This window comes from Pelophylax lessonae (genome assembly GCF_965119305.1).
Source record: "Pelophylax lessonae genome assembly, chromosome: 8".
Classification (NCBI taxonomy): Eukaryota; Metazoa; Chordata; class Amphibia; order Anura; family Ranidae; genus Pelophylax; species Pelophylax lessonae.
In genome coordinates, this window is record NC_138775.1 from 227,875,217 (window position 1) to 227,897,800 (window position 22,584).

The following is a 22,584-nucleotide window of genomic DNA, read 5'->3' on the forward strand; positions in this document are numbered from 1 at the left end:
ACGATGTTAATTTCATTCAATTAAGGTTTAGATCTACTTTAAAATAGAGTGGTGTAACAGAAGAAGTATTAGTAGAAATGGTATGCAGTTCTAGTGTGAAGAACAAGAACGGACAACAAGTTGATGCATGAAGCATTGGCAAGAGGATTAGTAAAAGAAATCTGATTTCGAAAGTTGTCTTGCGGCAGTAAAACTAGATTCCAGACAGATATACTGTAAATGATACACATTAATACAACTATGTATTCATTAACCACTTTTGGACCGGAGGATTTTCCCCCTTAATGACAAGGCCATTTTTTGCGATTTGGCACTGCGTTACTTAAACTGACAATCGCGCGGTTCGTACAATGCTGTACCCAAATAAAATTGATGTCCTTTTTTTCCCCCACTAATAGAGTTTTCTTTTGATGGGATTTGATCACCTATGAGATTTTTTTTGCCCTATAAGCAAAAAAAGTGACAATTCTGAAAAAAAAACAAAAAAAAAAAACTGCTATATAACAATCCCCAAAAAAATGTAAAAATCTAATTTTACAATTTATAATTGGGCTTGTGAAATCAATACAGGGACCTAAATACAATAATAAAATTTCTGCGCTGTGTGTTAGAATTAGGCAGCTAACACTAAAGTGGTGTATCCAACCAACATAAAATAATACAAGAAAAAAAACAGTGTAGCGCACTAGATAATTACTACGGACACCTGAATGCTTATACTTTTTTGAGCATTTATTTGTAAAGATCTTAAATGTGATGATTATGCCCCCGTTCGCACTGAGGCGACCTGTGAGGCGACCTGGTCGCCTCACAGGTCGCCTCCCATAGGGAAGCTGCGGACCCGTTCTAATAGGAGCGACACAAGTCGCTCCGACTTAGAAAAAGGGTCCGGAGCTTCTTTGGGGCGACCAGGAGGTGACCGCCATAGACTTCAATGTTATGAAGTCCGTGGCGGCCGCTCCGAGGTCGCGGCGCGAAGTAGCGTCGCCCCTATGTGAGCGGGGGCTAACACTTCAAGGTTCAGTAGTATATGCAACAATAATCACTTCAAGGTGCAGCAATGTATATAACTCATGAGTCACCACCATCCCCAGATAAGTTTGACACTCACCAGATGGTATGGCTACCATTACAGTAGCTTGAATGCCTTAAACGTACATGAGCTGGATATAGGATGGAAGAGACCTCCGCTGAATCACCACACAAGTATTCAACTGGGAAATTAAGCAGCTCAGCCAGAGCCAGAAGGTACAATCATAGTGTAGTATGTTTATTAAAAACAACCACAAAACCAGTACAAAACAAAAGCAAGTCACACATCCATTGGGATGAAACGCTTCAACGTGATTATTTGGCACTGATGTCCCCGCTGCTGTGCGATTCCGGGTCACCAGCAGCAATTCATGTGAGTGTTATGTGACTTGCTTTTGTTTTGTACTGGTTTTATGGTTGTTTTTAATAAACATACTACACTATGATTGCACCTTCTGGCTTGAGCGGCTTCATTTTCCAGTTGGATACTTGTGTGGTGATTCATCAGGGGTCTCTCTTCCATCCGATATCCAGTTCATGTACGTTTTAAGGCATTCCAGCTACTGTAAGGGTAGCCATACCATCTGGTGAGTGTCCAACTTATTTGGTGATTGTGGTGACTCACGAGTGATATACATTGCTGCACCCTGAAGTGATTATTTTTGCATATTCTACTGCACCTTGAAGTGATAATCCTCACATTTAAGATCTTCACTACGAACACCTGATTGCTTGGACTTTTTTGAATACAGAGACCTGTGTTCCTAATTAGGAGGAACACAGGAGCTCTGTATTGATTCCTGAGAGAACAAGAGTCTGCTGTGTTTACAACAGCAGACTGTCGTTCTCTTTCTACGGGGAGCGATCGTGGGTGTCCGGAGGCAATCACAGCCACTAGCCCCGTTGATCAGCTTCACCGCTGGCGAGTGGGCATGCGTGTGCGGCCCCAGGATCGCTAGTGCAGACCGCCATACAGCTATGGTGATTGGCGGGAACCTACCACCGTATAACTGCGGCGGCTGGTCGGCAAGTGGTTAATTCCTCATAAAAGTATAACTAAAGGCATCCACGTTACGTTTTGCCTCTTTGTAGCAAATCGTAGATTGGTTAACTAAATTGTGGTTTAGCCTTGCTGTTAATTATACGTTGTTTTCATACCTTTTTTTTACGTTTTTAAGTAATTTCTTTTTTTTTAGTTATTGTTTTGATATAACACTTTAGTGTGTATATTTATTGCTTATTTTCTGTTATCTTGCAGTGTGTATAACCCGAATTTAGTGTATAATCTAAGGCTAAAAAGTGACTGCTCACAGAAATTGGAAGACTGCTCACAGAAAGTGGAAGACTGCTCACAGAAAATGGACATCTGCTCACAGAACGTGAATGACAAGTCTGTAGAATTGGCGCATTGTGAGAGGAAATTACTTACAAATGATATAAGGGGAAGGTAGGCTATGACATTTTTAGATTTAATTTTAACGCATACCCAAAGATAGAATAAGCTGGTCATAAATATGACTTGAAAATAAAGGCAGTGGGCCAGGGCCAAGATATAACTCTAGAAAGTTTGGTTCGGTCTTTAGCAGGATAAGACTGAGAGCTTGTATTAATTTGTAGCTCCCTCTTCAGTACATGTCAGTTAGACATTTCAAGCTACCCTCCCCACCAACCTACTGTCACAGTGTGAGACCCTGCCACTGTTTATGCCTTGTTAATTGGCATAAAAGTGACACCGGATTCTCAAAGCTGCAATTTAAGAAGCTCTGGCAGGTTGAATATGAACAGAGAAAGCTGTGTTCTATGCTTTCTCCAGATTTAGCAGTTAAGGATCTGGATCAGGGCCGGGAGCTTAAGACCCTGTGCACACTAGCATTTTTTTTAAGCTCCTATTGTCAGCATTTGTGCTTCTGCTCCAAAAGCGAATAATGTTATCCTATGTGTCCATGCACACTATTTTATGCTAGTGTTTTTTAAGTGTCAGCATTTAGGAGCAGAAAAAAAATGTTGTTTCCTTTTTGGGAGCAATTTTCCTGGCAAAAAAAAAAAAAAAAAACACGCTAAATGTTTCTAAAACACTCAACGCTAATGCTTCTAAAAGCTACTAAAATGATATAACAAGCTGGCACAAAAAAATGCTATTATTTCTAGCATCTTTTAAGCTTATAAAACATACTAGTGTGCATGGAGCCTGAAGGTTTCAAAGAGTATTGGGCAGGGCAGAACCTTTTCTTGCTGTCTGTGTGAAGGCACAGGTGTGCAGGGTCATTATAAGCCAGATCTGGGCATTGCTCAGAGAAGGTGAAGTTTTAGTAGTTGCTGCCATTTGCAGACAGACCCCTGTCAGGAGACCTGGTTGCTACTGTCAGAGGCGGCATCCCTTGTGAGGGGGACTTCTTGCTCAAAGGACAAGAAAGCTCAGGATGGCTACGGGGGCCTGGGGGATCAAGAGGGTCTGGGAGGCCATTAAAACTGAGGTGGCTATCGAGTCCAGGTAGGCTGGAGAAAGTCTGGAGTTTTGATGGTGAGGCTTCTGCTTGAAGCCTCTGTCAATCAAACAGCACAGGTGTGGCAAGAGGGGTGGCAGCTAAACCAACTATAGGAGAACAGGCACAGCTATGAGTCTTGTAGCTTCTGGCAGCAAGCTCAGAGATATTATTTATCTGACCATGTCAGCAAGATTGTTCTTCTCTGCTTGCTGTGGTCACAATGCAAGAGGAAACGAGTGGAACTAACAGGATCTCCAGATAATTTTTTATGGAAATTAATAAAATTAATAATAATTTTTAGTTTTAAAATTCAGTTTAGAGAAGGTTTTTGGTAATGTAAAAATGCCCCCACTCTCATTACTCTACTCCCAGTCCACAAATGCTTATGTTAACTGAAGAAATTGTCGCTCTGGGATCAAATGCTGACTAGTCACATTCTAGACTTGATTGCAGGGAGCTATAAAGAAAGGACCTACCACATATGGAGGTCATGTTCATACTCATTGCGTATGGGCTCCCAGCCCCTTGAAATATTCAGCCTCAGATCCTATGTATTAGAGCTTTACCATAATTGGCATACCCTTTTACTAGCTCACAAGAGGAGTTTAATTTAGCCAGGCAAATAAATGAGGTTTTTCAAGTCCTAGATTTAGTTTTTGGCAAATCAGGCAAATCAGGGGCAGCAAAAAATGTCCTCGCTCTTTACTCACATACACCAACTTGTGGCATCCAATCCCAAATAAGATAGAATGCATACACAAATCCTGAAACAGGATTTGACAGAGGGGTGGGGGAAGGGATGTTGTGATGCCGGAAAAGTATAGAAATGCAATCTAAATGTCTAAAAAAATATATTTATGAAATACATCAATAAATGAACAAACAAAAACATTCTAATGATAATACAGATCATCAAAAATCCATGACAATAAATACATGACAAATTTATTAAAATTCACATTAGGAGGATATCCACAGCGTGGGGGCTAAGCAACATGTATGACACAATGGAAGTTTATTGGTTCAGGATGCAGACCCCTACGCGTTTCAACTTTGAGAAGTCTTCCTCAGGGAGAATTTCAATCCTACAGACTCTTTATGGACTCGACCTGTAAATATAATAAGTAGGCGAGCAAATAATCCATACAATACATAAATATAAAATGGCACATAACAATATACGAAATATCCAACAACACAATTATATATAAGACTGAAACACTTACGTACTGGACAGTCTTCCAAAGAAAATGCACCAACTATAAAAGAAAAAACGCTGTACAATGCATTGACTGTATGCAGATTGACAACCCAATTGCACGTCCAAACCAGGGACCACAAGGGGCAAGGCATAAAATGGATGGAGAGAATACTATCAAAAAACAAATATAAAGTATAAAGCCATAGAGAACAATAGTGGCCACAGAAAAGCACCTAATAGCAGGGGCAAGTATAAAAAGGATGATATATATGTATGAACTAGGCCACCTATATATTTACCTTAAGGCGAGGCTCCGTTAGGGATCAGTGTGTCCACAGTCCAACAAAAGAACTTAGCCTCAAGAGTGGAGGCTTGGTGACACAAAAGATAGCTGTAACCAATACTCCTTTCTGCAGATAAAAAAAGCGAAAAAATAGTCTATAAACAGGGGAAAAAAGGAATTATCAGTGATATATTAAAGTAAAATTAATTCCATTAAATAGGGGTAGCATACCAGATAAAAAAAGGATAAGGGCTATCTAGGCTATCTAATATATCATATAATTACCTCCACACCGTCACACAGCAAGCGTACCTCCCAGCTGAAGCAAGGGAAAGACTGTCAGGTGTGGAGGTATAAAGGAAAGGGGAGGGCCACCCCAAAGGAAGTGGACCAATCCCCACAGTGTCTCCAATTAATGGGAAACTCCCATCCAGGTGCCTGTAATGGAGCAAAGAACTCCACCTGCCCCCCGCAGTGTTAACCCATCACATTGCGGGGCCGCCGACATGGGGCATCCATGGCAACAGAACAACGGCGCTCAGAGGGGTGGGCACCCGTGGCCAGAGAACACGGCCGGGGGAACGGCCGATGATGCAGCCGATGACGCGTTCAGTGACGTCTGCCCAGAAGGGCGGAAGAGGAGCCAGAGCGGTTGGTGGGGAGGGCAGAGGGATGGGAAAAACACTAGCGCCGACTGTTCCGTGAGAATTACCTACCCTCGTCACTTCCTGCCAGGAACAGCTGAGCAGCGCAGCATTGCGCATGCTCACAGCCCCGGATACGTAATGGAAGAGCTGAGGAGCTGACTAGTGCACATGCGCACTAGTATGAAATGATCAGGGTGTCCGTGAAAAAAACCTACCCACGCGGTGGTTACATTAAAACAGCTGTGCTGCAATACGAGTCATCTCCGCTCCTGTCCCTGTCACTTCCCTGATCTTGGCTAGTAAATATAAAAGCGGCTCTAGGCTCCGTGATTTATCTTTTCATACACCCGCCGCCGCTTTTATATTTACTAGCCGAGATCAGGGAAGTGACAGGGATAGAAGTGGAGATGACTCGTATTGCAGCACAGCTGTTTTAATGTAACTGTCGCATTACACACACTGCCGTGCACCCGGAAGTGACGAGGGTAGGTTTTTCTCACGGGTAGGTAATTCTCACGGAACACCGACACAGGTATCCGGTGGCCCAAAAGAGGAGACCAGAAAGGAGGAAACCCACCAAAGTGACACCTCCAAGCCCTAACCCACAAGGGAAGGGGCTACATGTGCCGGGTGGAACCCGGTTGGTGCCGAGCAAGCTAGAGCCCCCACAGGAAGTCCATCACAATGCAATAGCCAAGACATAACAAGACAGATCATACATATAAACAATTCCAAAGCAACATAACATAAAAAATGTGTAGAAACAAATAAATGTTATCCATCCACTTGGAGAAAGGGACAAAGGATGAAAAAAGGAAAGAGGAAGGTTGGGGGGGGGGGGGTTAAGTGCACCAGATTTTATGCAAGATTCGTATCTGCCTGTGTTTGTTCAGCCAGCTGGATTGGAATGGAATCTCCCTCTCTAGTGGTGGCCAAAGGCAACGCAGGCTGTGAAAGTATCACGTCCAGTCTTATTACTCAGTAGGAGTTTCCCTTATTCCCTTATACTCCCCAGTTATGAAACCACGTTCCGGTTAGCTAGTCGCCGTGGGTAATCGTGACAAAAAAAAAAGTACACCAGATTGTATGTAAGATTCATATCTGCCTGTGTGTGTGGTCAGCCAGCTGGATTGGAGTAGAGTCTCCCTCTAGTGGTGGCCAAAGGCATTTTGGAATACATCCTTTATCATAACGTTTTTTCCTTTTGACCGTTCCCACTTCCTCCAGGTACAAGGCGTAGCGATGGGGACTAGTTGTGCCCCATCCTACGCCAATTTGTACCTGGGGGAGTGGGAACGTTGGTTCCTTCATTCTGACGAATTTTTTCAGTTCTCCCAACATTTTCTTTTATGGTTACGTTATAGACAATGTATTTGTCCTGTGGGACGGCTCCTCAGCCCTCCTACAGGACTGTCAATTGGCCATGAATGTCAATGATTATAACTTATCTTTTACAATGACATATAGTCATGAATCCATTACGTTTTTAGATGTTTCGATTGGTGTTACCTCCGCGGGCTTGCTGATGAGTGATCTCTTCCGCAAGCCCTCGGCTGGTAACACAATTTTGCGGGCTGATAGCTTTCATCCGGAACCACTAATCCGTTCCATCCCCTATTCACAATTTCTTAGGCTTCGCCGCAATTGCAGTGACGATAATAAATTCAAGGGTGAAGCCTCTCAACTTAGGGACCTGCTCCTACATAGGGGTTATTCTAAAAAATGCTTGCGGAAAGCATTTAACATAGCTGCAGGGAAGAATAGATCCTCTTTACTTACTGACAGATCTAGAGATGCCTCCATCACTAAACAGCCTATAAGATTCATTACCTCTTACAATTCCCAGCATAATGTTTTACGCAAACAATTTTTGTCACTTCAGGCGGATAAAAAAATTGTTCAATTGATCCCTCCAAAACCCCTAATCACGTTTAGGAGGGTTCCCTCTTTAAGGGATAAGTTGGTATCAAGTACCTCTCCTACACCTGTGGGTGGGGCTCGACCCCGCCAGGGTACACGTCTTTGTGAGGATTGTCAGTGATGTGTATTTTTGAGGGATTCCAACTACCACATTCTTCCAAACAAACATAGCCCCCCCCCCCTCCCTATGTTGATTGTCAGACCGTGGGAGAGATCTATCTTTTAGATTTCTCCTGCGGGGCTTATTATATTGGCAAAATAAAGAGGGAGTTTTGGCAGAGGGTCAAGGAACACGTTATGTCAGGTGAAATTGGGGACATCTATACGACAATAGGTAGACATGTGGTTCAGGCACACAACTATCAAATGCCAACCCTGTTGTTTTGGGCATTAGAAACCATCAACCCGAATCAGAGAGAAAGAGGGGGGGACTGGAACAAGACCCTTCTACAGAAGGAGGCTCGCTGGATTTACACTTTAAAAGCGACCTCCTCCCCGGATCTTCATGAAATTTTGAGTTTTAGAAACTTTTTGGAGGGCTTTTCGTCAGGACGCTCGGAACATCTTGTAATTTTGACTTAATTAGTGTGTTTATTTCTATTATATGTTTTTTTTGTCACGATTACCCACGCTCGCGGCAACTAGCCAACTGGGACGTGGCTGGGGAGTATAAGGGAATAAGGGAAATTCCTACTAAGTAATAAGACTGGCTGTGACATTTTCAAAGCCTGCGCTGCCTTTGGCCACCACTAGAGGGAGACTTTACTCCAATCCAGCTGGCTGACCACACACAGGCAGATATGAATCTTACATACAATCTGGTGTACGGTTTTGTTTTTTGTCACGATTACCCACGGCGACTAGCTAACCGGAACGTGGTTTCATAACTGGGGAGTATAAGGGAGTAAGGGAAACTCCTACTGAGTAATAAGACTGGCGGTGATACTTTCACAGCCTGCGTTGCCTTTGGCCACCACTAGAGGGAGACTCCATTCCAATCCAGCTGGCTGACCACACACAGGCAGATACGAATCTTACATACAATCTGGTTCACTTTCCCCCAAACCCCCCCCCCCTCCCCTTCCTCCCTCTTTTCTTTTTTCATCCTTTGTTCCTTTCTCCAAGTGGATGGATAACATTTATTTGTTTCTACACATTTTTTATGTTATGTTGCTTTGGAATTGTTTATATGTATGATCTGTCTTGTTATGTCTTGGCTATTGCATTGTGATGGACTTCCTGTGGGGGCTCTAGCTTGCTCAGCACCAACCGGGTTCCACCCGGCACATGTTGCCCCTTCCCTTGTGGGTTGAGGTTTGGAGGTGTCTTTTCGATGGGTTTCCTCCTTTACGGTCCCCCCTTTGGGGCCACCGGATACCTGTGTCGGCTCTGGTGTTTTTCCGATCCCTCCGCCCTCTTTCGTCATGGCCGCCCTGGCTCCTCTTCCACCCTTCTGGGTGGACGTCACTGAACGCATCATTGGCCGTTCCCCCGGCCGTGTTCTCCGGCTGCAGGTGCACGCCCCTCTGAGCGGCGTTGTTCTGTTGCCATGGATGCCCCATGTCGACGGCCCCGCAATGTGATGGGTTAACACTGCGGGGGGCAGGTGGAGTTCTTTGCTCCATTACAGGCACCTGGATGGGAGTCTCCCATTCATTGGAGACTCTGTGGGGATTGGTCCACTTTCTGTGGGGGTGGCCTCCCCCTTCACTATATACCTCAACACCTTACAGGTAGGGTCATTCCCTTGCTTCAGCTGGGAGGTACGCCTGCTGTGTGACGGTGTGGAGGTAATTAAATATCTTAGATAGCCCTTATCCTTTTTTATCTGCTATGCTACCCCTATTTAATGGAATTCATTTTAATTTAATACATCACTGAAAGTTCCTTTTTTGCCCTGTGTGGGGACTATTTTTTTCTCTTTTTTATCTGCAGAAAGGAGTATTGGTTACAGCTAACTTTTGTGTCACCAAGCCTTCACTCTGGAGGCTAAGTTTTTTTTGTTGGACTGTGGACACACTGATCCCTAACTGGGCCTCGCCTTAAGGTAAATATATAGTGTAACAGGAAGTCAGCTAAATCTGGGAATGTAGTCACAGGAAGGAGATACATTTCTACCTGATTTAGAAAGTCCATTAATTAATTTAGGGTGTTGGCTACAGAGCTAGCCAGCAGGAAGTTGAAAGGCCTTCACCTGTTCAGAATGAGGGAGTTAAGGCTCTATAATTTGTTCAGAGAAATTCCTATTGTTTGCTGCCTCCAGAAGCTGCATCCTGAAGCCATGTGGGCTGGGAGCAGGAGGACAGTCAGCGTGTGCCTCCCGACAGGATGTGTGGGCCTGGGAGAAGACCCCCCGGAGTGATGTGTGCCCGGGACGGTAACCAAGGGTGAAATCGTCTCAAAGGTGAGAAGACGAACTGTTGATGTGAAAGAAACAAAGGACTGTGTTGCCCTGTGAAGCTATTATAAAAGGACTATTGAGTGTCCGCTGGAGGACAAGGAAGTCTGCCCGACGGTAGGTTGGAGACAGACACTTAGGCAGGTTCCAGTTGTGAGAAGGTAGCCGCCCACAGAGGCAAGGATTTATTTTCTGTTTTTATTTTATTTTGGATGTTTTGCTGCATACAGCCTGGTGAAGAAAACACCATTTAATAAACCACACTGTTTGTTTGCAAGCACTTGTCGGCTATCTCTCTGGGAAAACGCACCCCCCAAGGGGTCATCCACGCCTACCACCGAGCTAATCTCGTACATATGGTGGAGGTATGCAGTGGGCAGAAGCGAAGATCCCTGCAAGGAAGTGCAAATGTTTGATGAATTTTGTCTGGTGCATGAGATTGCACAATCTATGTGTGCAGGAGAGAAGATCCTGACAGAAAAAAAAAAAAAAAAAAAAAGTGTTTTAAAGAGACAGGGGTCTCAAAAATTTTTTGATGAACTTTGTTGTGTCTGGTGCAAGTGACTGCACAAACTGTGTGCGCAGGAAAAGAGATCCTGCAAGAGAGAGAAAAACTACATGTGTTGAAGAGACAGTGGTCTGAAAATTGTTTGCTGGACTGTGAAAAATTTGTTTGTGGAGTTATTGAAGATGGGGCGGTCCAAACGCCTGAAAAATGCAAAGATAGATGAAATGAGAGACCGGATTCTATGGATGGAGGGGATGTTGCCGTCTGAACCAGCCCCATCCATGCCTAAAGAGAGTCTACTAAAGAGGAAGGTTGTTGTCCCTAGCAACACTGATGAAACTGCTATGGAGACGCAGTGTGCTCAGATGAAAAGTAAACTCAAAATGGAGGAGATGTTGAAACATCTGATTATATCAAATGCAGCTCAACAGCAAGCAAATGCAGCTCAACAGCAGGCAAATGCGGATTTTCAGCAGAGCTTTGCAGCTCAACAAAAGGCTCATCAAGAGAGCATGGCAGGCTGGAAACAGAGACGCCAGCAGCCAATGGAGGCCATCGGTTTGGAGGAAACCGAGTATGTGTGCAGGGCTGAGTTGGATGCCTTGCAACGGAAAATGGAAGAAAAGGAACAAGCCTTGGAATTGCTTAAGATGGAGCATAGAAACTTGCAGGAAACGAATGAACTACTCAAGTCTCATGTGTCACAGTGGGAAGAAACCACTGCTCTTCTTTTGGTCGAGTTGCAAAAACGTCAAGACACTATAAAGGAGAAAGATACCATCCTCATGGAAAAGGAAATTGAAATTCAGACTTTGCAGAAGCAAAGCATGTGTGAAATGTTGGAGTTGCGTAATCAGCTGGAAAAAAGTCTTCAGTGTTTGGAAGCTACAAAAATAGACCTGCAGGAGTCGCAGGAACAGAATGTCGCTCTGAAAACGACATTGTCTCTCAGCGACAACGAGAAAAGTGAAAGAGAGGCTAAATTACTGAGTACTGTGTATGAGCTCACCACTTTGAGCAATGTGGTAGATGAATTACGTGCAGACTGTGAAAGTTGGAAAGGTGAAGCCCAACGTTTCCAGCAGCAGTTAAAGGAGAAAGAAGCCTGTGTGGCAGAATTACAGTCTCATTCCCAGAAACTAGCCAATGAGGTGAAGGCTCTTATGCAGGGAAAAGGAGATTGTGAACATAAGAGGGAAAAAGTAGAGGCACGGCTTCTGGAATCGCAAGTCAAGGTGTCAGAAGGTGACCGATTGTGTGCTAAGCTGTTAGAGAAGGCAAACCGATTGCAGGTTGAGTTGGACAGTGTCACAAATCGGCTTTCTCAAGCAGACAGCAAATCTAGAGAAATTGCGGAAGATTTTTCTATCTTGGAATCGCAGCTGCAAGACACGCAGGAACTCTTACAGGAAGAGAGGTGTCAAAGGCTGAGTTTTAGCACAAAGCTCAAACAAATGGAAGATGAGAAAAATGGCTTCCTGGAACAATTAAAAGAGGAGGCGGAAGCAAAGAAAAACCTATCAGAGCAAGTCGCAACATTGCAAGCTCAGATAGCGGATATGAAAAACCGCATGGAAGAAAGCGTTGGTTCATTACAGTGTGTTGAAGATGTGAAAAAGAAGTTTGATCAGATGCTTGGTGAAGAGAAGACTGTGTCTGCAAAATATGCAGAAGAACGCGCCCGTGCAGAAACGGAGGCGCGTGATAACGAGAGCAAAGCCCTGTTCTTGGCTCGCTCTTTGGAGGAAGCTCTAGAGTCTAAGGCTGAACTAGAAAGAGTTAACAAGCAGCTATGTACAGAGATGGAACATGTGGTCAGCTCCAAGGATGATGTTGTGAAAAGAGTTCAGGAGCTAGAAAAGTCTAAGCGAGCCTTAGAACAGCAAGTAGAAGAGATGAAGATTCCGTTGCAGGAACTGGAAGAGGAATTCCAGGCAACAGAGGATCTGTCCCAAAGAGGGGATAGTGTGCCTGATGCAGTTTTTAAAAGGATCAGTGTTTTGGGGTCTGTCCTGAGTGAGCCTCAGAAATGTGATGACATGTGGCTTGAATCACCCCTTTGGAATAAACCGTTCCTTCAAAAACTTCAAGCATTGGAAAATGTATCATTAGAACTTCAGCAAACAAAGGAGCTGTGTAAGAAATGTGATGATTTCTCAGTTCAGGCTGAAAACCTAGTAGAGAAGACTAAAGCGGAGAAAACTAAAGCAAGTGATATAAATCTGGGAGAAAAAAGCAAACGCCACCTAGTGGAGAAAACTAAGTCTGTTGGTGAAAACGTGAAGCAAATGAATAAGTGCCTTTCAGGGAGTGTTTCCAAAATGGAACTGGTGAAAGATAAGTGGCAGAAGTTTGATCGTGATCTTGAGATGCATTCCATGTGGAATTCAGATAGAGAAAAAGAACTAGGTGACCTTGAGCGGTCAAATAGTTCAGCAGAAAGTGCATTGAAGAAACCTGTAAAAGAATGTGTTGCAGTTCCATGCTTCTTCACTGATGCAGAGAGGAGGTCTATAATGGATACCACCCAGATCGCTGGGTTCAACTGTGTTGTTGCCTTTGACCCCTATGTTGGTGGAAGGAAAGTTGATGATGTTCTGGTTGGCTTCTTCTGTGAAGAGTTTGGCAAGAAATATAAACTGAATATCAAATCAAATAGTAGGCCTTTACTGCGACTCGCTCAGGAGGGCGAAAAGTTTAAGAAGTTGATGAGTGCAAATGCTTCAGATCTGCCTATGAATATGAAATGTTTGGTGAATGATATTGATATCTCTGGGAAAAGGAACAGGGGTCACTTTGAAGAAATGTGTGACAGCCTGTTGTCTCAATTGGAAAATCCTCTGCACAGCATCTTAGAGCAAGCAAAGCTCAAGAAGGAAGATCATTCCCTTTTACAACAAAAAGTCAATGATTGTGTACAGATGTATGGAGAGGCAACTCAAGTCACAGAGGGATGTCAAGAGTCCCTACTTGGAACAAAGCTTAGTGAAGCAAAGGTTCTCAAAGTTTTGTGGAAAACATTTATGGATTGCAGAGAGAGGCGTCTTAAGAATGTTGAAGACATTAAGACTAGCCCAATTGAGTTGCCTATGGATCACGGTCCTCCATGGTGGATTGGACAGACGGTTATGAGGGACAAGCTGTCTGACAATTATGAGAAAGCTGTCAATGAAGATGACAGAAACGAGAAGGAGCAAAATGATGCCAAAAATGCAGTTGAAGAATGTGTATATGAGATGAGAGACAAACTGTGTGGCATTTATGAGAAATCCGTCAATGAAGATGACAAAACAGTTTCATCCGGAAGCTTGAGGATAATAGGAGGCTTATCAGTGAGTCAGCAGTGCTTGACACATGCGTGCCTGGAAATCTGTGTCCCAACCCTAGGGTTGAAACAAGAGGGGGGGGTATGTAACAGGAAGTCAGCTAAATCTGGGAATGTAGTCACAGGAAGGAGATACATTTCTACCTGATTTAGAAAGTCCATTAATTAATTTAGGGTGTTGGCTACAGAGCTAGCCAGCAGGAAGTTGAAAGGCCTTCACCTGTTCAGAATGAGGGAGTTAAGGCTCTATAATTTGTTCAGAGAAATTCCTATTGTTTGCTGCCTCCAGAAGCTGCATCCTGAAGCCATGTGGGCTGGGAGCAGGAGGACAGTCAGCGTGTGCCTCCCGACAGGATGTGTGGGCCTGGGAGAAGACCCCCCGGAGTGATGTGTGCCCGGGACGGTAACCAAGGGTGAAATCGTCTCAAAGGTGAGAAGACGAACTGTTGATGTGAAAGAAACAAAGGACTGTGTTGCCCTGTGAAGCTATTATAAAAGGACTATTGAGTGTCCGCTGGAGGACAAGGAAGTCTGCCCGACGGTAGGTTGGAGACAGACACTTAGGCAGGTTCCAGTTGTGAGAAGGTAGCCGCCCACAGAGGCAAGGATTTATTTTCTGTTTTTATTTTATTTTGGATGTTTTGCTGCATACAGCCTGGTGAAGAAAACACCATTTAATAAACCACACTGTTTGTTTGCAAGCACTTGTCGGCTATCTCTCTGGGAAAACGCACCCCCCAAGGGGTCATCCACGCCTACCACCGAGCTAATCTCTTACAATAGGTGGCCTAGTTCATACATATACTGTATATCATCCTCTTTAGGCCCCATGCACACGGGGCGTTAGAAAAAACGTACGTCAAAGTTAGTTCTGACGCCGGAAAAAGCAGCTGTAAAAACGTGCTTTCAGTAGCTTTTTCCATTGGCGTTATTGCACGTTTTGCCACGTTGCTTTTAGCAGCGTTTTTTTTTCTTCCATTCAAAATCAATGGTTCCCTATGGGAGCCTATTGATTTGAATGGAGGTCGCACCGCAACACCGCAAGTCGGATCCGACTTGCGGGGCGACTTGCGCTGTGAGAATCTTGAGGGGGAACTCCACGCCAAAATGGAAAAAAAAACGGCGTGGGGGTCCCCCCCAGGGTTCCAAACCAGGCCCTTCGGGTCTGTTATGGAATTTGAGGGTAGCCCCATGCCGAAAAAACGGCATGGGGTCCCCCCCAAAATCCATACCAAACCCTTATCCGAGCATGCAGCCCGGCAGGCCAGGAAAGGGGAGGGGACGAGCGAGCGGCCCCACCCCCCCTGGACCACACCAGGCCACATGCCCTCAACATGGGGGGGTGTTGGTGCTTTGGGGCAGGGGGAGCTCTGCACTCCCCACCTCAAAGCACCTTGCCCCCATGTTGATGAGGACAAGGGCCTCATCCCCACAACCCTGGCCGGTGGTTGTGGGGGTCTGCGGGCAGGGGGCTCATCGGAATCTGGAAGCCCCCTTTAACAAGGGGGCCCCCCAGATCCCGGACCCCCTCCCTATGTGAATGGGTATGGGGTACACTGTACCCCTACCCATTCACCCCATAAAAGGCAGTGTATGGAAATAACGACAAGAGACGTTCTGGAAAGTTTATTAAAAATCTTCATCCGACTCTTCTTGTCTTCTCCTCTCCGGGGTCTTCTCCGGGGTCTTCTGCTCTTTTGCTGTCCGCCCTTCTTGTCTTCTCCTCTCCGGGGTCTTCTCCGGGGTCTTCTGCTCTTTTGCTGTCCGCCCTTCTTGTCTTCTCCTCTCCGGGGTCTTCTCCGGGGTCTTCTGCTCTTTTGCTGTCCGCCCTTCTTGTCTTCTCCTCTCCGGGGTCTTCTCCGGGGTCTTCTGCTCTTTTGCTGTCCCCCTCTTCTTGTGTTCTTGTCTCCGGGGTCTTCTGCTGTCCCCTCTTCTGCTGTCCTCTCTTCTTTTCTTCTCCTCTCCGGTCTTCTGCTCTTTTGCTGTCGGCTGTCGGCTGTCTTCTTCCTCCGGTCCTCCTCCGACGACGTCTCCGCTGATTATGCCTATCTCCGGTCTCTTCAGCTTATTATATAGCCATTAGGGGCGTGGCCCCGATGACGTCATCTGGAGACCCCGCCCCCTCATGTCACAGATGACGTCATATGTGACATGAGGGGGCGGGGCCTCCAGATGACGTCATCGGGGCTACGCCCCTAATGGCTATATAATAAGCTGAAGAGACCGGAGATAGGCATAATCAGCGGAGACGTCGTCGGAGGAGGACCGGAGGAAGAAGACAGCCGACAGCCGACAGCCGACAGCAAAAGAGCAGAAGACCGGAGAGGAGAAGAAAAGAAGAGAGGACAGCAGAAGAGGGGACAGCAGAAGACCCCGGAGAGAAGAACACAAGAAGAGGGGGACAGCAAAAGAGCAGAAGACCCCGGAGAGGAGAAGACAAGAAGGGCGGACAGCAAAAGAGCACAAGACCGGAGAGGAGAAGAAAAGAAGAGAGGACAGCAGAAGAGGGGACAGCAGAAGACCCCGGAGAGAAGAACACAAGAAGAGGGGGACAGCAAAAGAGCAGAAGACCCCGGAGAGGAGAAGACAAGAAGAGTCGGATGAAGATTTTTAATAAACTTTCCAAAACGTCTCTTGTCGTTATTTCCATACACTGCCTTTTATGGGGTGAATGGGTAGGGGTACAGTGTACCCCATACCCATTCACATAGGGAGGGGGTCCGGGATCTGGGGTGCCCCCTTGTTAAAGGGGGCTTCCAGATTCCGATGAGCCCCCTGCCCGCAGACCCCCACAACCACCGGCCAGGGTTGTGGGGATGAGGCCCTTGTCCTCATCAACATGGGGGCAAGGTGCTTTGAGGTGGGGGGTGCAGAGCTCCCCCTGCCCCAAAGCACCAACACCCCCCCATGTTGAGGGCATGTGGCCTGGTGTGGTCCAGGGGGGGTGGGGCCGCTCGCTCGTCCCCTCCCCTTTCCTGGCCTGCCGGGCTGCATGCTCGGTTAAGGGTCTGGTATGGACTTTGGGGGGGACCCCACGCCGTTTTTTCGGCATGGGGCTACCCTCAAATTCCATAACAGACCCGAAGGGCCTGGTTTGGAACCCTGGGGGGGACCCCACGCCGTTTTTTTCCCATTTTGGCGTGGAGTTCCCCCTCAAGATTCCCACAGCGCAAGTCACCCCGCAAGTCGGATCCGACTTGCGGTGTTGCGGTGCGACCTCCATTCAAATCAATAGGATCCCATAGGGAACCATTGATTTTGAATGGAAGAAAAAAAAACGTATAACGTGGCTTAACGCACGTTAAGCCACGTTATAGCAAAGTTATTCAGCTTTTAGCAGCGTCAGGCGTTTTTAACGCTGTAACGCTGGTCCTCAGAACGCGCAGGTGGTGGGTTCTTGTTGCAGCCTAAAAACGCCTAAGCCACTTACAGCTCAAAAACGTCTGAGTGTGCATGAGGCCATAGAATAACATGGAGGGGCGTTTTTAGGCTGCAAAAAGAAAACGCCTGACGCTGCTTACAGCGGCGTTAAAAACGTCCCGTGTGCATGGGGCCTTATACTTGCCCCAGCTATTGGTGCTTTTCTGTGGCCACTATTGTTTTCTATTGCTTTATACTTAATAATTGTTTTTTGCTAGGATTCTCTCCATCTGTTTTATGCCTTGCCCCTTGTGGTCCCTGGTTTGGACTCGTGCAGTTGGGTTGTCCCGGGGTCTTCCATCTGCATACAGCCAATGCACTGTACATCGTTTTTTCTTTTATAGTTGGTGCATTTTCTATGGAGGACTGTCTAGTATGTAAGTGCTTCAGTCTTATATATAATTGTGTTGTTGAATATTTTGTATATTGTTATGTGCTATTTTATATTCATGTATTATTTCCTTGCCTGCTTATTATATGTACAGGTTGAGTCCATTAGGAGGAGTGAATTTGAATAAATTTGTCATGTATTTATTGTCATGGATTTTTGATGATCTGTATTATCATTAGAATGTTTTTGTTTGTTCATTTATTGATGTATTTCATAAATATATTTTTTTAGACATTTAGATTGCATTTCTATACTTTTCCGGCATCACAACATCCCTTCCTCCGCCCCTCTGTCAAATCCTGTTCCAGGATTTGTGTATGCACGGTTTGTATGAACACAGCTGCTTGTTTCAATTTGAGCATGTAGCTAAGTGGCCACAAAAGCAGACCATGTGCAGTCAGGTCACCCACCTGCTCCTGCATGTCGAATTGGGATGAATAGATGTGTCTCTGCATCTGCTGCGTCTACGAATACTTGCATAGGTTTCCGGTACGCAGCACCTGGCGACTAAGGCCACATAAATACATGACCCCTAACTGTCTAAAGGACTCAGCACTTGCATGAATGCGACCTAAACAGGTGTTATATACTGTATGGCTCAGCCTCTCGCTGAGAGGCTGAGCCGGGTGCCTGTCCAGACATGTGGACGGATCCCGACTCCATGGTCGCGATCTTGACTGAGCCAAGACCGGCTCTGTGACGTCAGCAGACAATGGACTTCAGCCCGCTGTCAGCTGAAAACGGGTCACAGGAGTGCAGAACAAACTGAACTCCTTTGATCCACAGGGGAATATAACCCAATGAGCTTTGGCTTTACTTCTCCTTTAAGACAGCAACATATCCAGCATTGGTAAAGGAAACCAGTACTGACTTGAGTGCTATTTTTATTGTTCTTGATCTAATGCTTTTTTCTGTCACCAGGAAAGCTAGTCTGAATGCCATTACTCCCTGGCTTGCTCCAATCATCTGGGATGGACTATATGATTTAAACATTTTAAATGAACAACACAAGGACACCAGGATAGGACTGTTTGTATTTGCTGTAAAAAAGTAAGTATTAATAAATATACTGGTTTATGAGTCATAGGACTGCTTTATCACACATCCTCAGTGTTGAGCAGTTACAAGAAGTATTAGGAAATATGAGATAAGAAAAAACTGAAAAATGAACTGTAATCTTAAAATTCAGATATTTTTACTGTAATTTAATTTAATAAACATATATAAACACATACAATTCAGAAAATATTCCTTGAATGCAGAATATATTTGAGACCGCAATCTGCTTCATGACAAATTTATTAAAAAAAGGACACTTACCAGCACATTAAAAGCGTGATGGAGTGAGAAGCTAAAGCAGTGTTTGTCCAATGTGTATAGATTGTGTGTTTATTGCCACCCCCAAATTAAAGACCTTAAAGTGCCATTGGGCACAAAAAATAATGTAATATATTGGAACTTACCAATGCTTAAATCTGGTGGCTGCATTGGTTTTCTTTTTTCCTTGAACCTTGTATTTTCACCTGGTGATCTGACTAGTTACCTGTTTGAATTCTGGATGGAGGAGCAACAGAGACACTATTGGACAGCAGCATTGTCAATCCGGTGAGAGGGTAGTGTTAAATATATAAGAAATATAATATAAATGTAACACAGGCATCACATGTAATCACATGCCCGACAAAGGGGTCCTGCGTGGCTCCGAAACGATAAAGATTTTGAACGCTATTCGATGATCCATAGTGTGCTACCAAACATATATATTCATTCTGGGACAATGTCTTTAAAATTTAATGATTTTGCTTTAGATACTGTGCCCCAAGCCCTCCAAATAGCACTACTACCTATGCTTCCAAAATCTATTTCTAAGGTTAAGAAAGGGATTTAAGGTTTTTTTTTAGTGGCTGCCAGGGCAGTAATTAATTCAGAGGTATTTGAAGTCCCAGCGCGTACCCTCTATAACAAAATTGATAACCAAACGGAATAACCTTATGAGAATGGAAGAATTATCAGCGCAGCTACATGACCGACATTCTCACTTTTAGGAGATATGACTCCCCTGGTTATTTTTTATGAACAAAATCTGCAACCTTATTAACTTAGAATTTAGTGAGCTGCTGAACTTCCAGAAATCCCATTCCTTTACACAGCATTTGCTACCTAATCGACGGGTCCATTCCCCCCTTTCTTTTTTTTTTTTCCTCTCTTTTTTTAAGTCCTCATTTATTTTTCATATTTGATTTAGTTTTTTGGTATCTAACACTCTAACTGCATTTTCTTTTGGCTTTACGTGCATTAATTTGATTACTCAAAATTTCTCAAATTTTTAATGCTGTCTTAATATTGTTATAGCAATGTATACCAAGAGCCAGATTTACGCTGTTAAGTGTACCTGTTACATTTACAGGCTCTACTATATTTCTAAGTTATGTCTTTATTTTATTTCTGTAAATCTTTTTATGATGGAAAAAAAAAAAAAGACCAAAGGGTAACAATAAAAAAAGTTAGGGTTTACATAAACATTCATTTTAAGGACATTTGTTTCTCTTCAGCTCACTGTCATGGAAGATTCAGAAAATTGTTTTACTGGTTTTCCTTTTAAGTGAGCTGAAACTATCAAGTTATGCTGTTGGTTACATTTTCATAAGGTAAATATAAAGGGAACACAAAATGGTTGATAGACTACTATGCCGCTTTATTTTATATTCTAGGATTTGTTTTTCTTCTATTTATAGTATTTTTTAACAATGGAATCTTTCTTTTTAGGTACATTCAGTTTCTTGGTCCATTTCTGGAAACTGCAGAAAGTTTCTTCATGGTTGGCCACAATGTTACGTATTATGTTTTTACTGACAAAGTTGGTGATGTAGTTAAGCCCAAAATGGGTGAAGGTCGCAATCTACAGTTGCATGAAGTGTCAGCTGACCAGCGATGGCAAGATGTGTCCATGCGACGAATGGAAATCCTAACTGTCCTAACAAAAGAGCAGATGCGAAATGAGATTGACTACTTGGTATGTGCTGATGTGGACATGATCTTTAATGACCATATGGGAGTGGAAATCCTTAGTGACCTATTTGCCACAATCCATCCAGTATTTTTCCTTTCTGATCTCCAAGCATTTACATATGAGCGAAGGCCCATTTCTGCGGCATATGTACCTTTTGGTAAAGGGGACTTCTATTACATGGCAGCATTGTATGGTGGGAAGGTGGAAGAAATTTACAAGCTTAGCACGGCTTGCCAGAATGGGATCAAGGAGGACAAGAAAAAGAACATTGAAGCCATTTGGCAGGAGGAGTCCCATCTCAACAGATATTTGGTATACAATAAACCTACCAAGGTTCTTTCTCCAGAATATATTTGGGACACAGATTTGCCCAATGGTGAATTGATAAAAAAGAAGAGATTCATAGCAGTACATAAAAACCACGAGGAAGTAAGAAGTTAGAATGTTCTTACCAATTCACATGTTGAATAATTTATTACCATTCTACAAAATGAGGACTTTATGGACCAAGGGAGTTCACCTTTTTGTATTTGAGATAATTCACAGTTCACTTTAATCAGAAAATAATCAGTTTTTCTTGTTTTTTATATGGGAATGAACTTATTTCATTGTTTTGCAGTTTGTAGCAGAACAAAGCTGATCTCTGCCAAATAAAATAGATTTTTTTTTTTCTAATCTGTAAAATCAGTTTCTTGGAGTACATCACAGGAGATAGGCTGGCAATTCAGTCTTCAATGGGTTAATTAGCCACTTTCAAATATTTGGACACTGGCAAATCAAAGTTGTAGAAGATAGCCCAGCTTACCCCTCCCACTCCCAGCATGCCTCTAGTTTTGTAGCAAGCAATACAAATAGAGTGGAGTGAGTGCTGATGTGACATTTCAAAGCAGTCCAGCTGAAGTGTGGGCAATACAGTAAACAAATGGTTAACAGGTTTAAACAAGGACAGGCAAAGCCCAACATGTCACACAAGGCCAACCTTACGACCAGGTACACATCCAAATGACATTCGGAAACTAACGCTGGATGCTGAAAAGCCCAAAAAGCACTAACACTTTTTTGGGAGTTCCCCTTGATGGGAAAGGAGGGGGGGGGGCATTGCCTCTAAGGTCATAATATTGAATTATAGGCTATTGGTGAGTTTCTAAATTGGCAGTGGAGCAAGAAGCAACTGACCCCTGCAGGGTCCTTCAGGAATGACAAACAGAATGATAAAAAGAGGCTGTAGTCTGAGAAGAAAAGGATAGAATGCACCACTTTCAAGCAATGTGTTTTTTCCCATTTAGGACACTTAGGCGCAAGACAAAGGGAAAGCCTTTACAGGGGAGCTCCAACACTTATGGCCAAAGTATTAGCCTAATGTGCACTAAAAGAACATATTCTGAATACCTGACCGAGAATATCCACCAGCCCAATGACACAAAAGTGCAGGGTCAAAAGGACGAGCTCCAGTTCCTATTGCACTGTAGCACAGAAGGATCTTATAAATATGGATGCAGGGTCTCTGACCATGGTTGGTTAAACAGCTAAAATCTGGCAGATAGTCATGAAGGTAATTGCAGGCTGCATAACCAGACCTGCCGAAGAAAATGAGACCCATAAGAGAATTGCTAACCCCTTGTCTACAGGGTCCTTAAATAGAGAAACATCCACATTCCAAACAGGAATTTAAGGTTTAGTTAAGGCAGGATATAGCTGGGTGCACAGCAGGAACAGTTAATTTCTTTAACGTATCAATAAAGAGAAAACTGTTTTTTTTTTATTTTTGGATAGTGTGGAGGCGGATTACAACCCCTGTCACCATTATCATTAAAAAGGGAAAGGAAATGAAAATCACATTTTGGGTTGTCTTCTGTAAAGTTAGAGAGGGTAAATCTTCCATTGGGAAGTTCTGAGTAACCTGTGGGGGTGCAAGGGATTCCCTTCATTTGCAAGGTTCCCTCTCACTTCCTGTTTAGGCTAT

The 22,584-nt window shown here is 44.1% G+C and overlaps 1 protein-coding gene across 1 annotated transcript in view; it reads left to right on the forward strand.

The window, feature by feature from the left end:
* The window catches only part of LOC309561870 (histo-blood group ABO system transferase 2-like), a 58,472-nt gene extending 37,295 nt beyond the window's left edge, over nucleotides 1-21,177 (forward strand). The window contains exons 2-4 of the mRNA XM_082265934.1: nucleotides 2,291-2,479; nucleotides 18,533-18,661; nucleotides 20,378-21,177. Coding sequence (XP_082122060.1) covers nucleotides 2,291-2,479; nucleotides 18,533-18,661; nucleotides 20,378-21,062 — 1,003 coding nt within the window. The 3' untranslated portion in view covers nucleotides 21,063-21,177. The remainder of the gene's footprint in view (nucleotides 1-2,290; nucleotides 2,480-18,532; nucleotides 18,662-20,377) is intronic.
* Nucleotides 21,178-22,584: the final 1,407 nt, after the last annotated feature.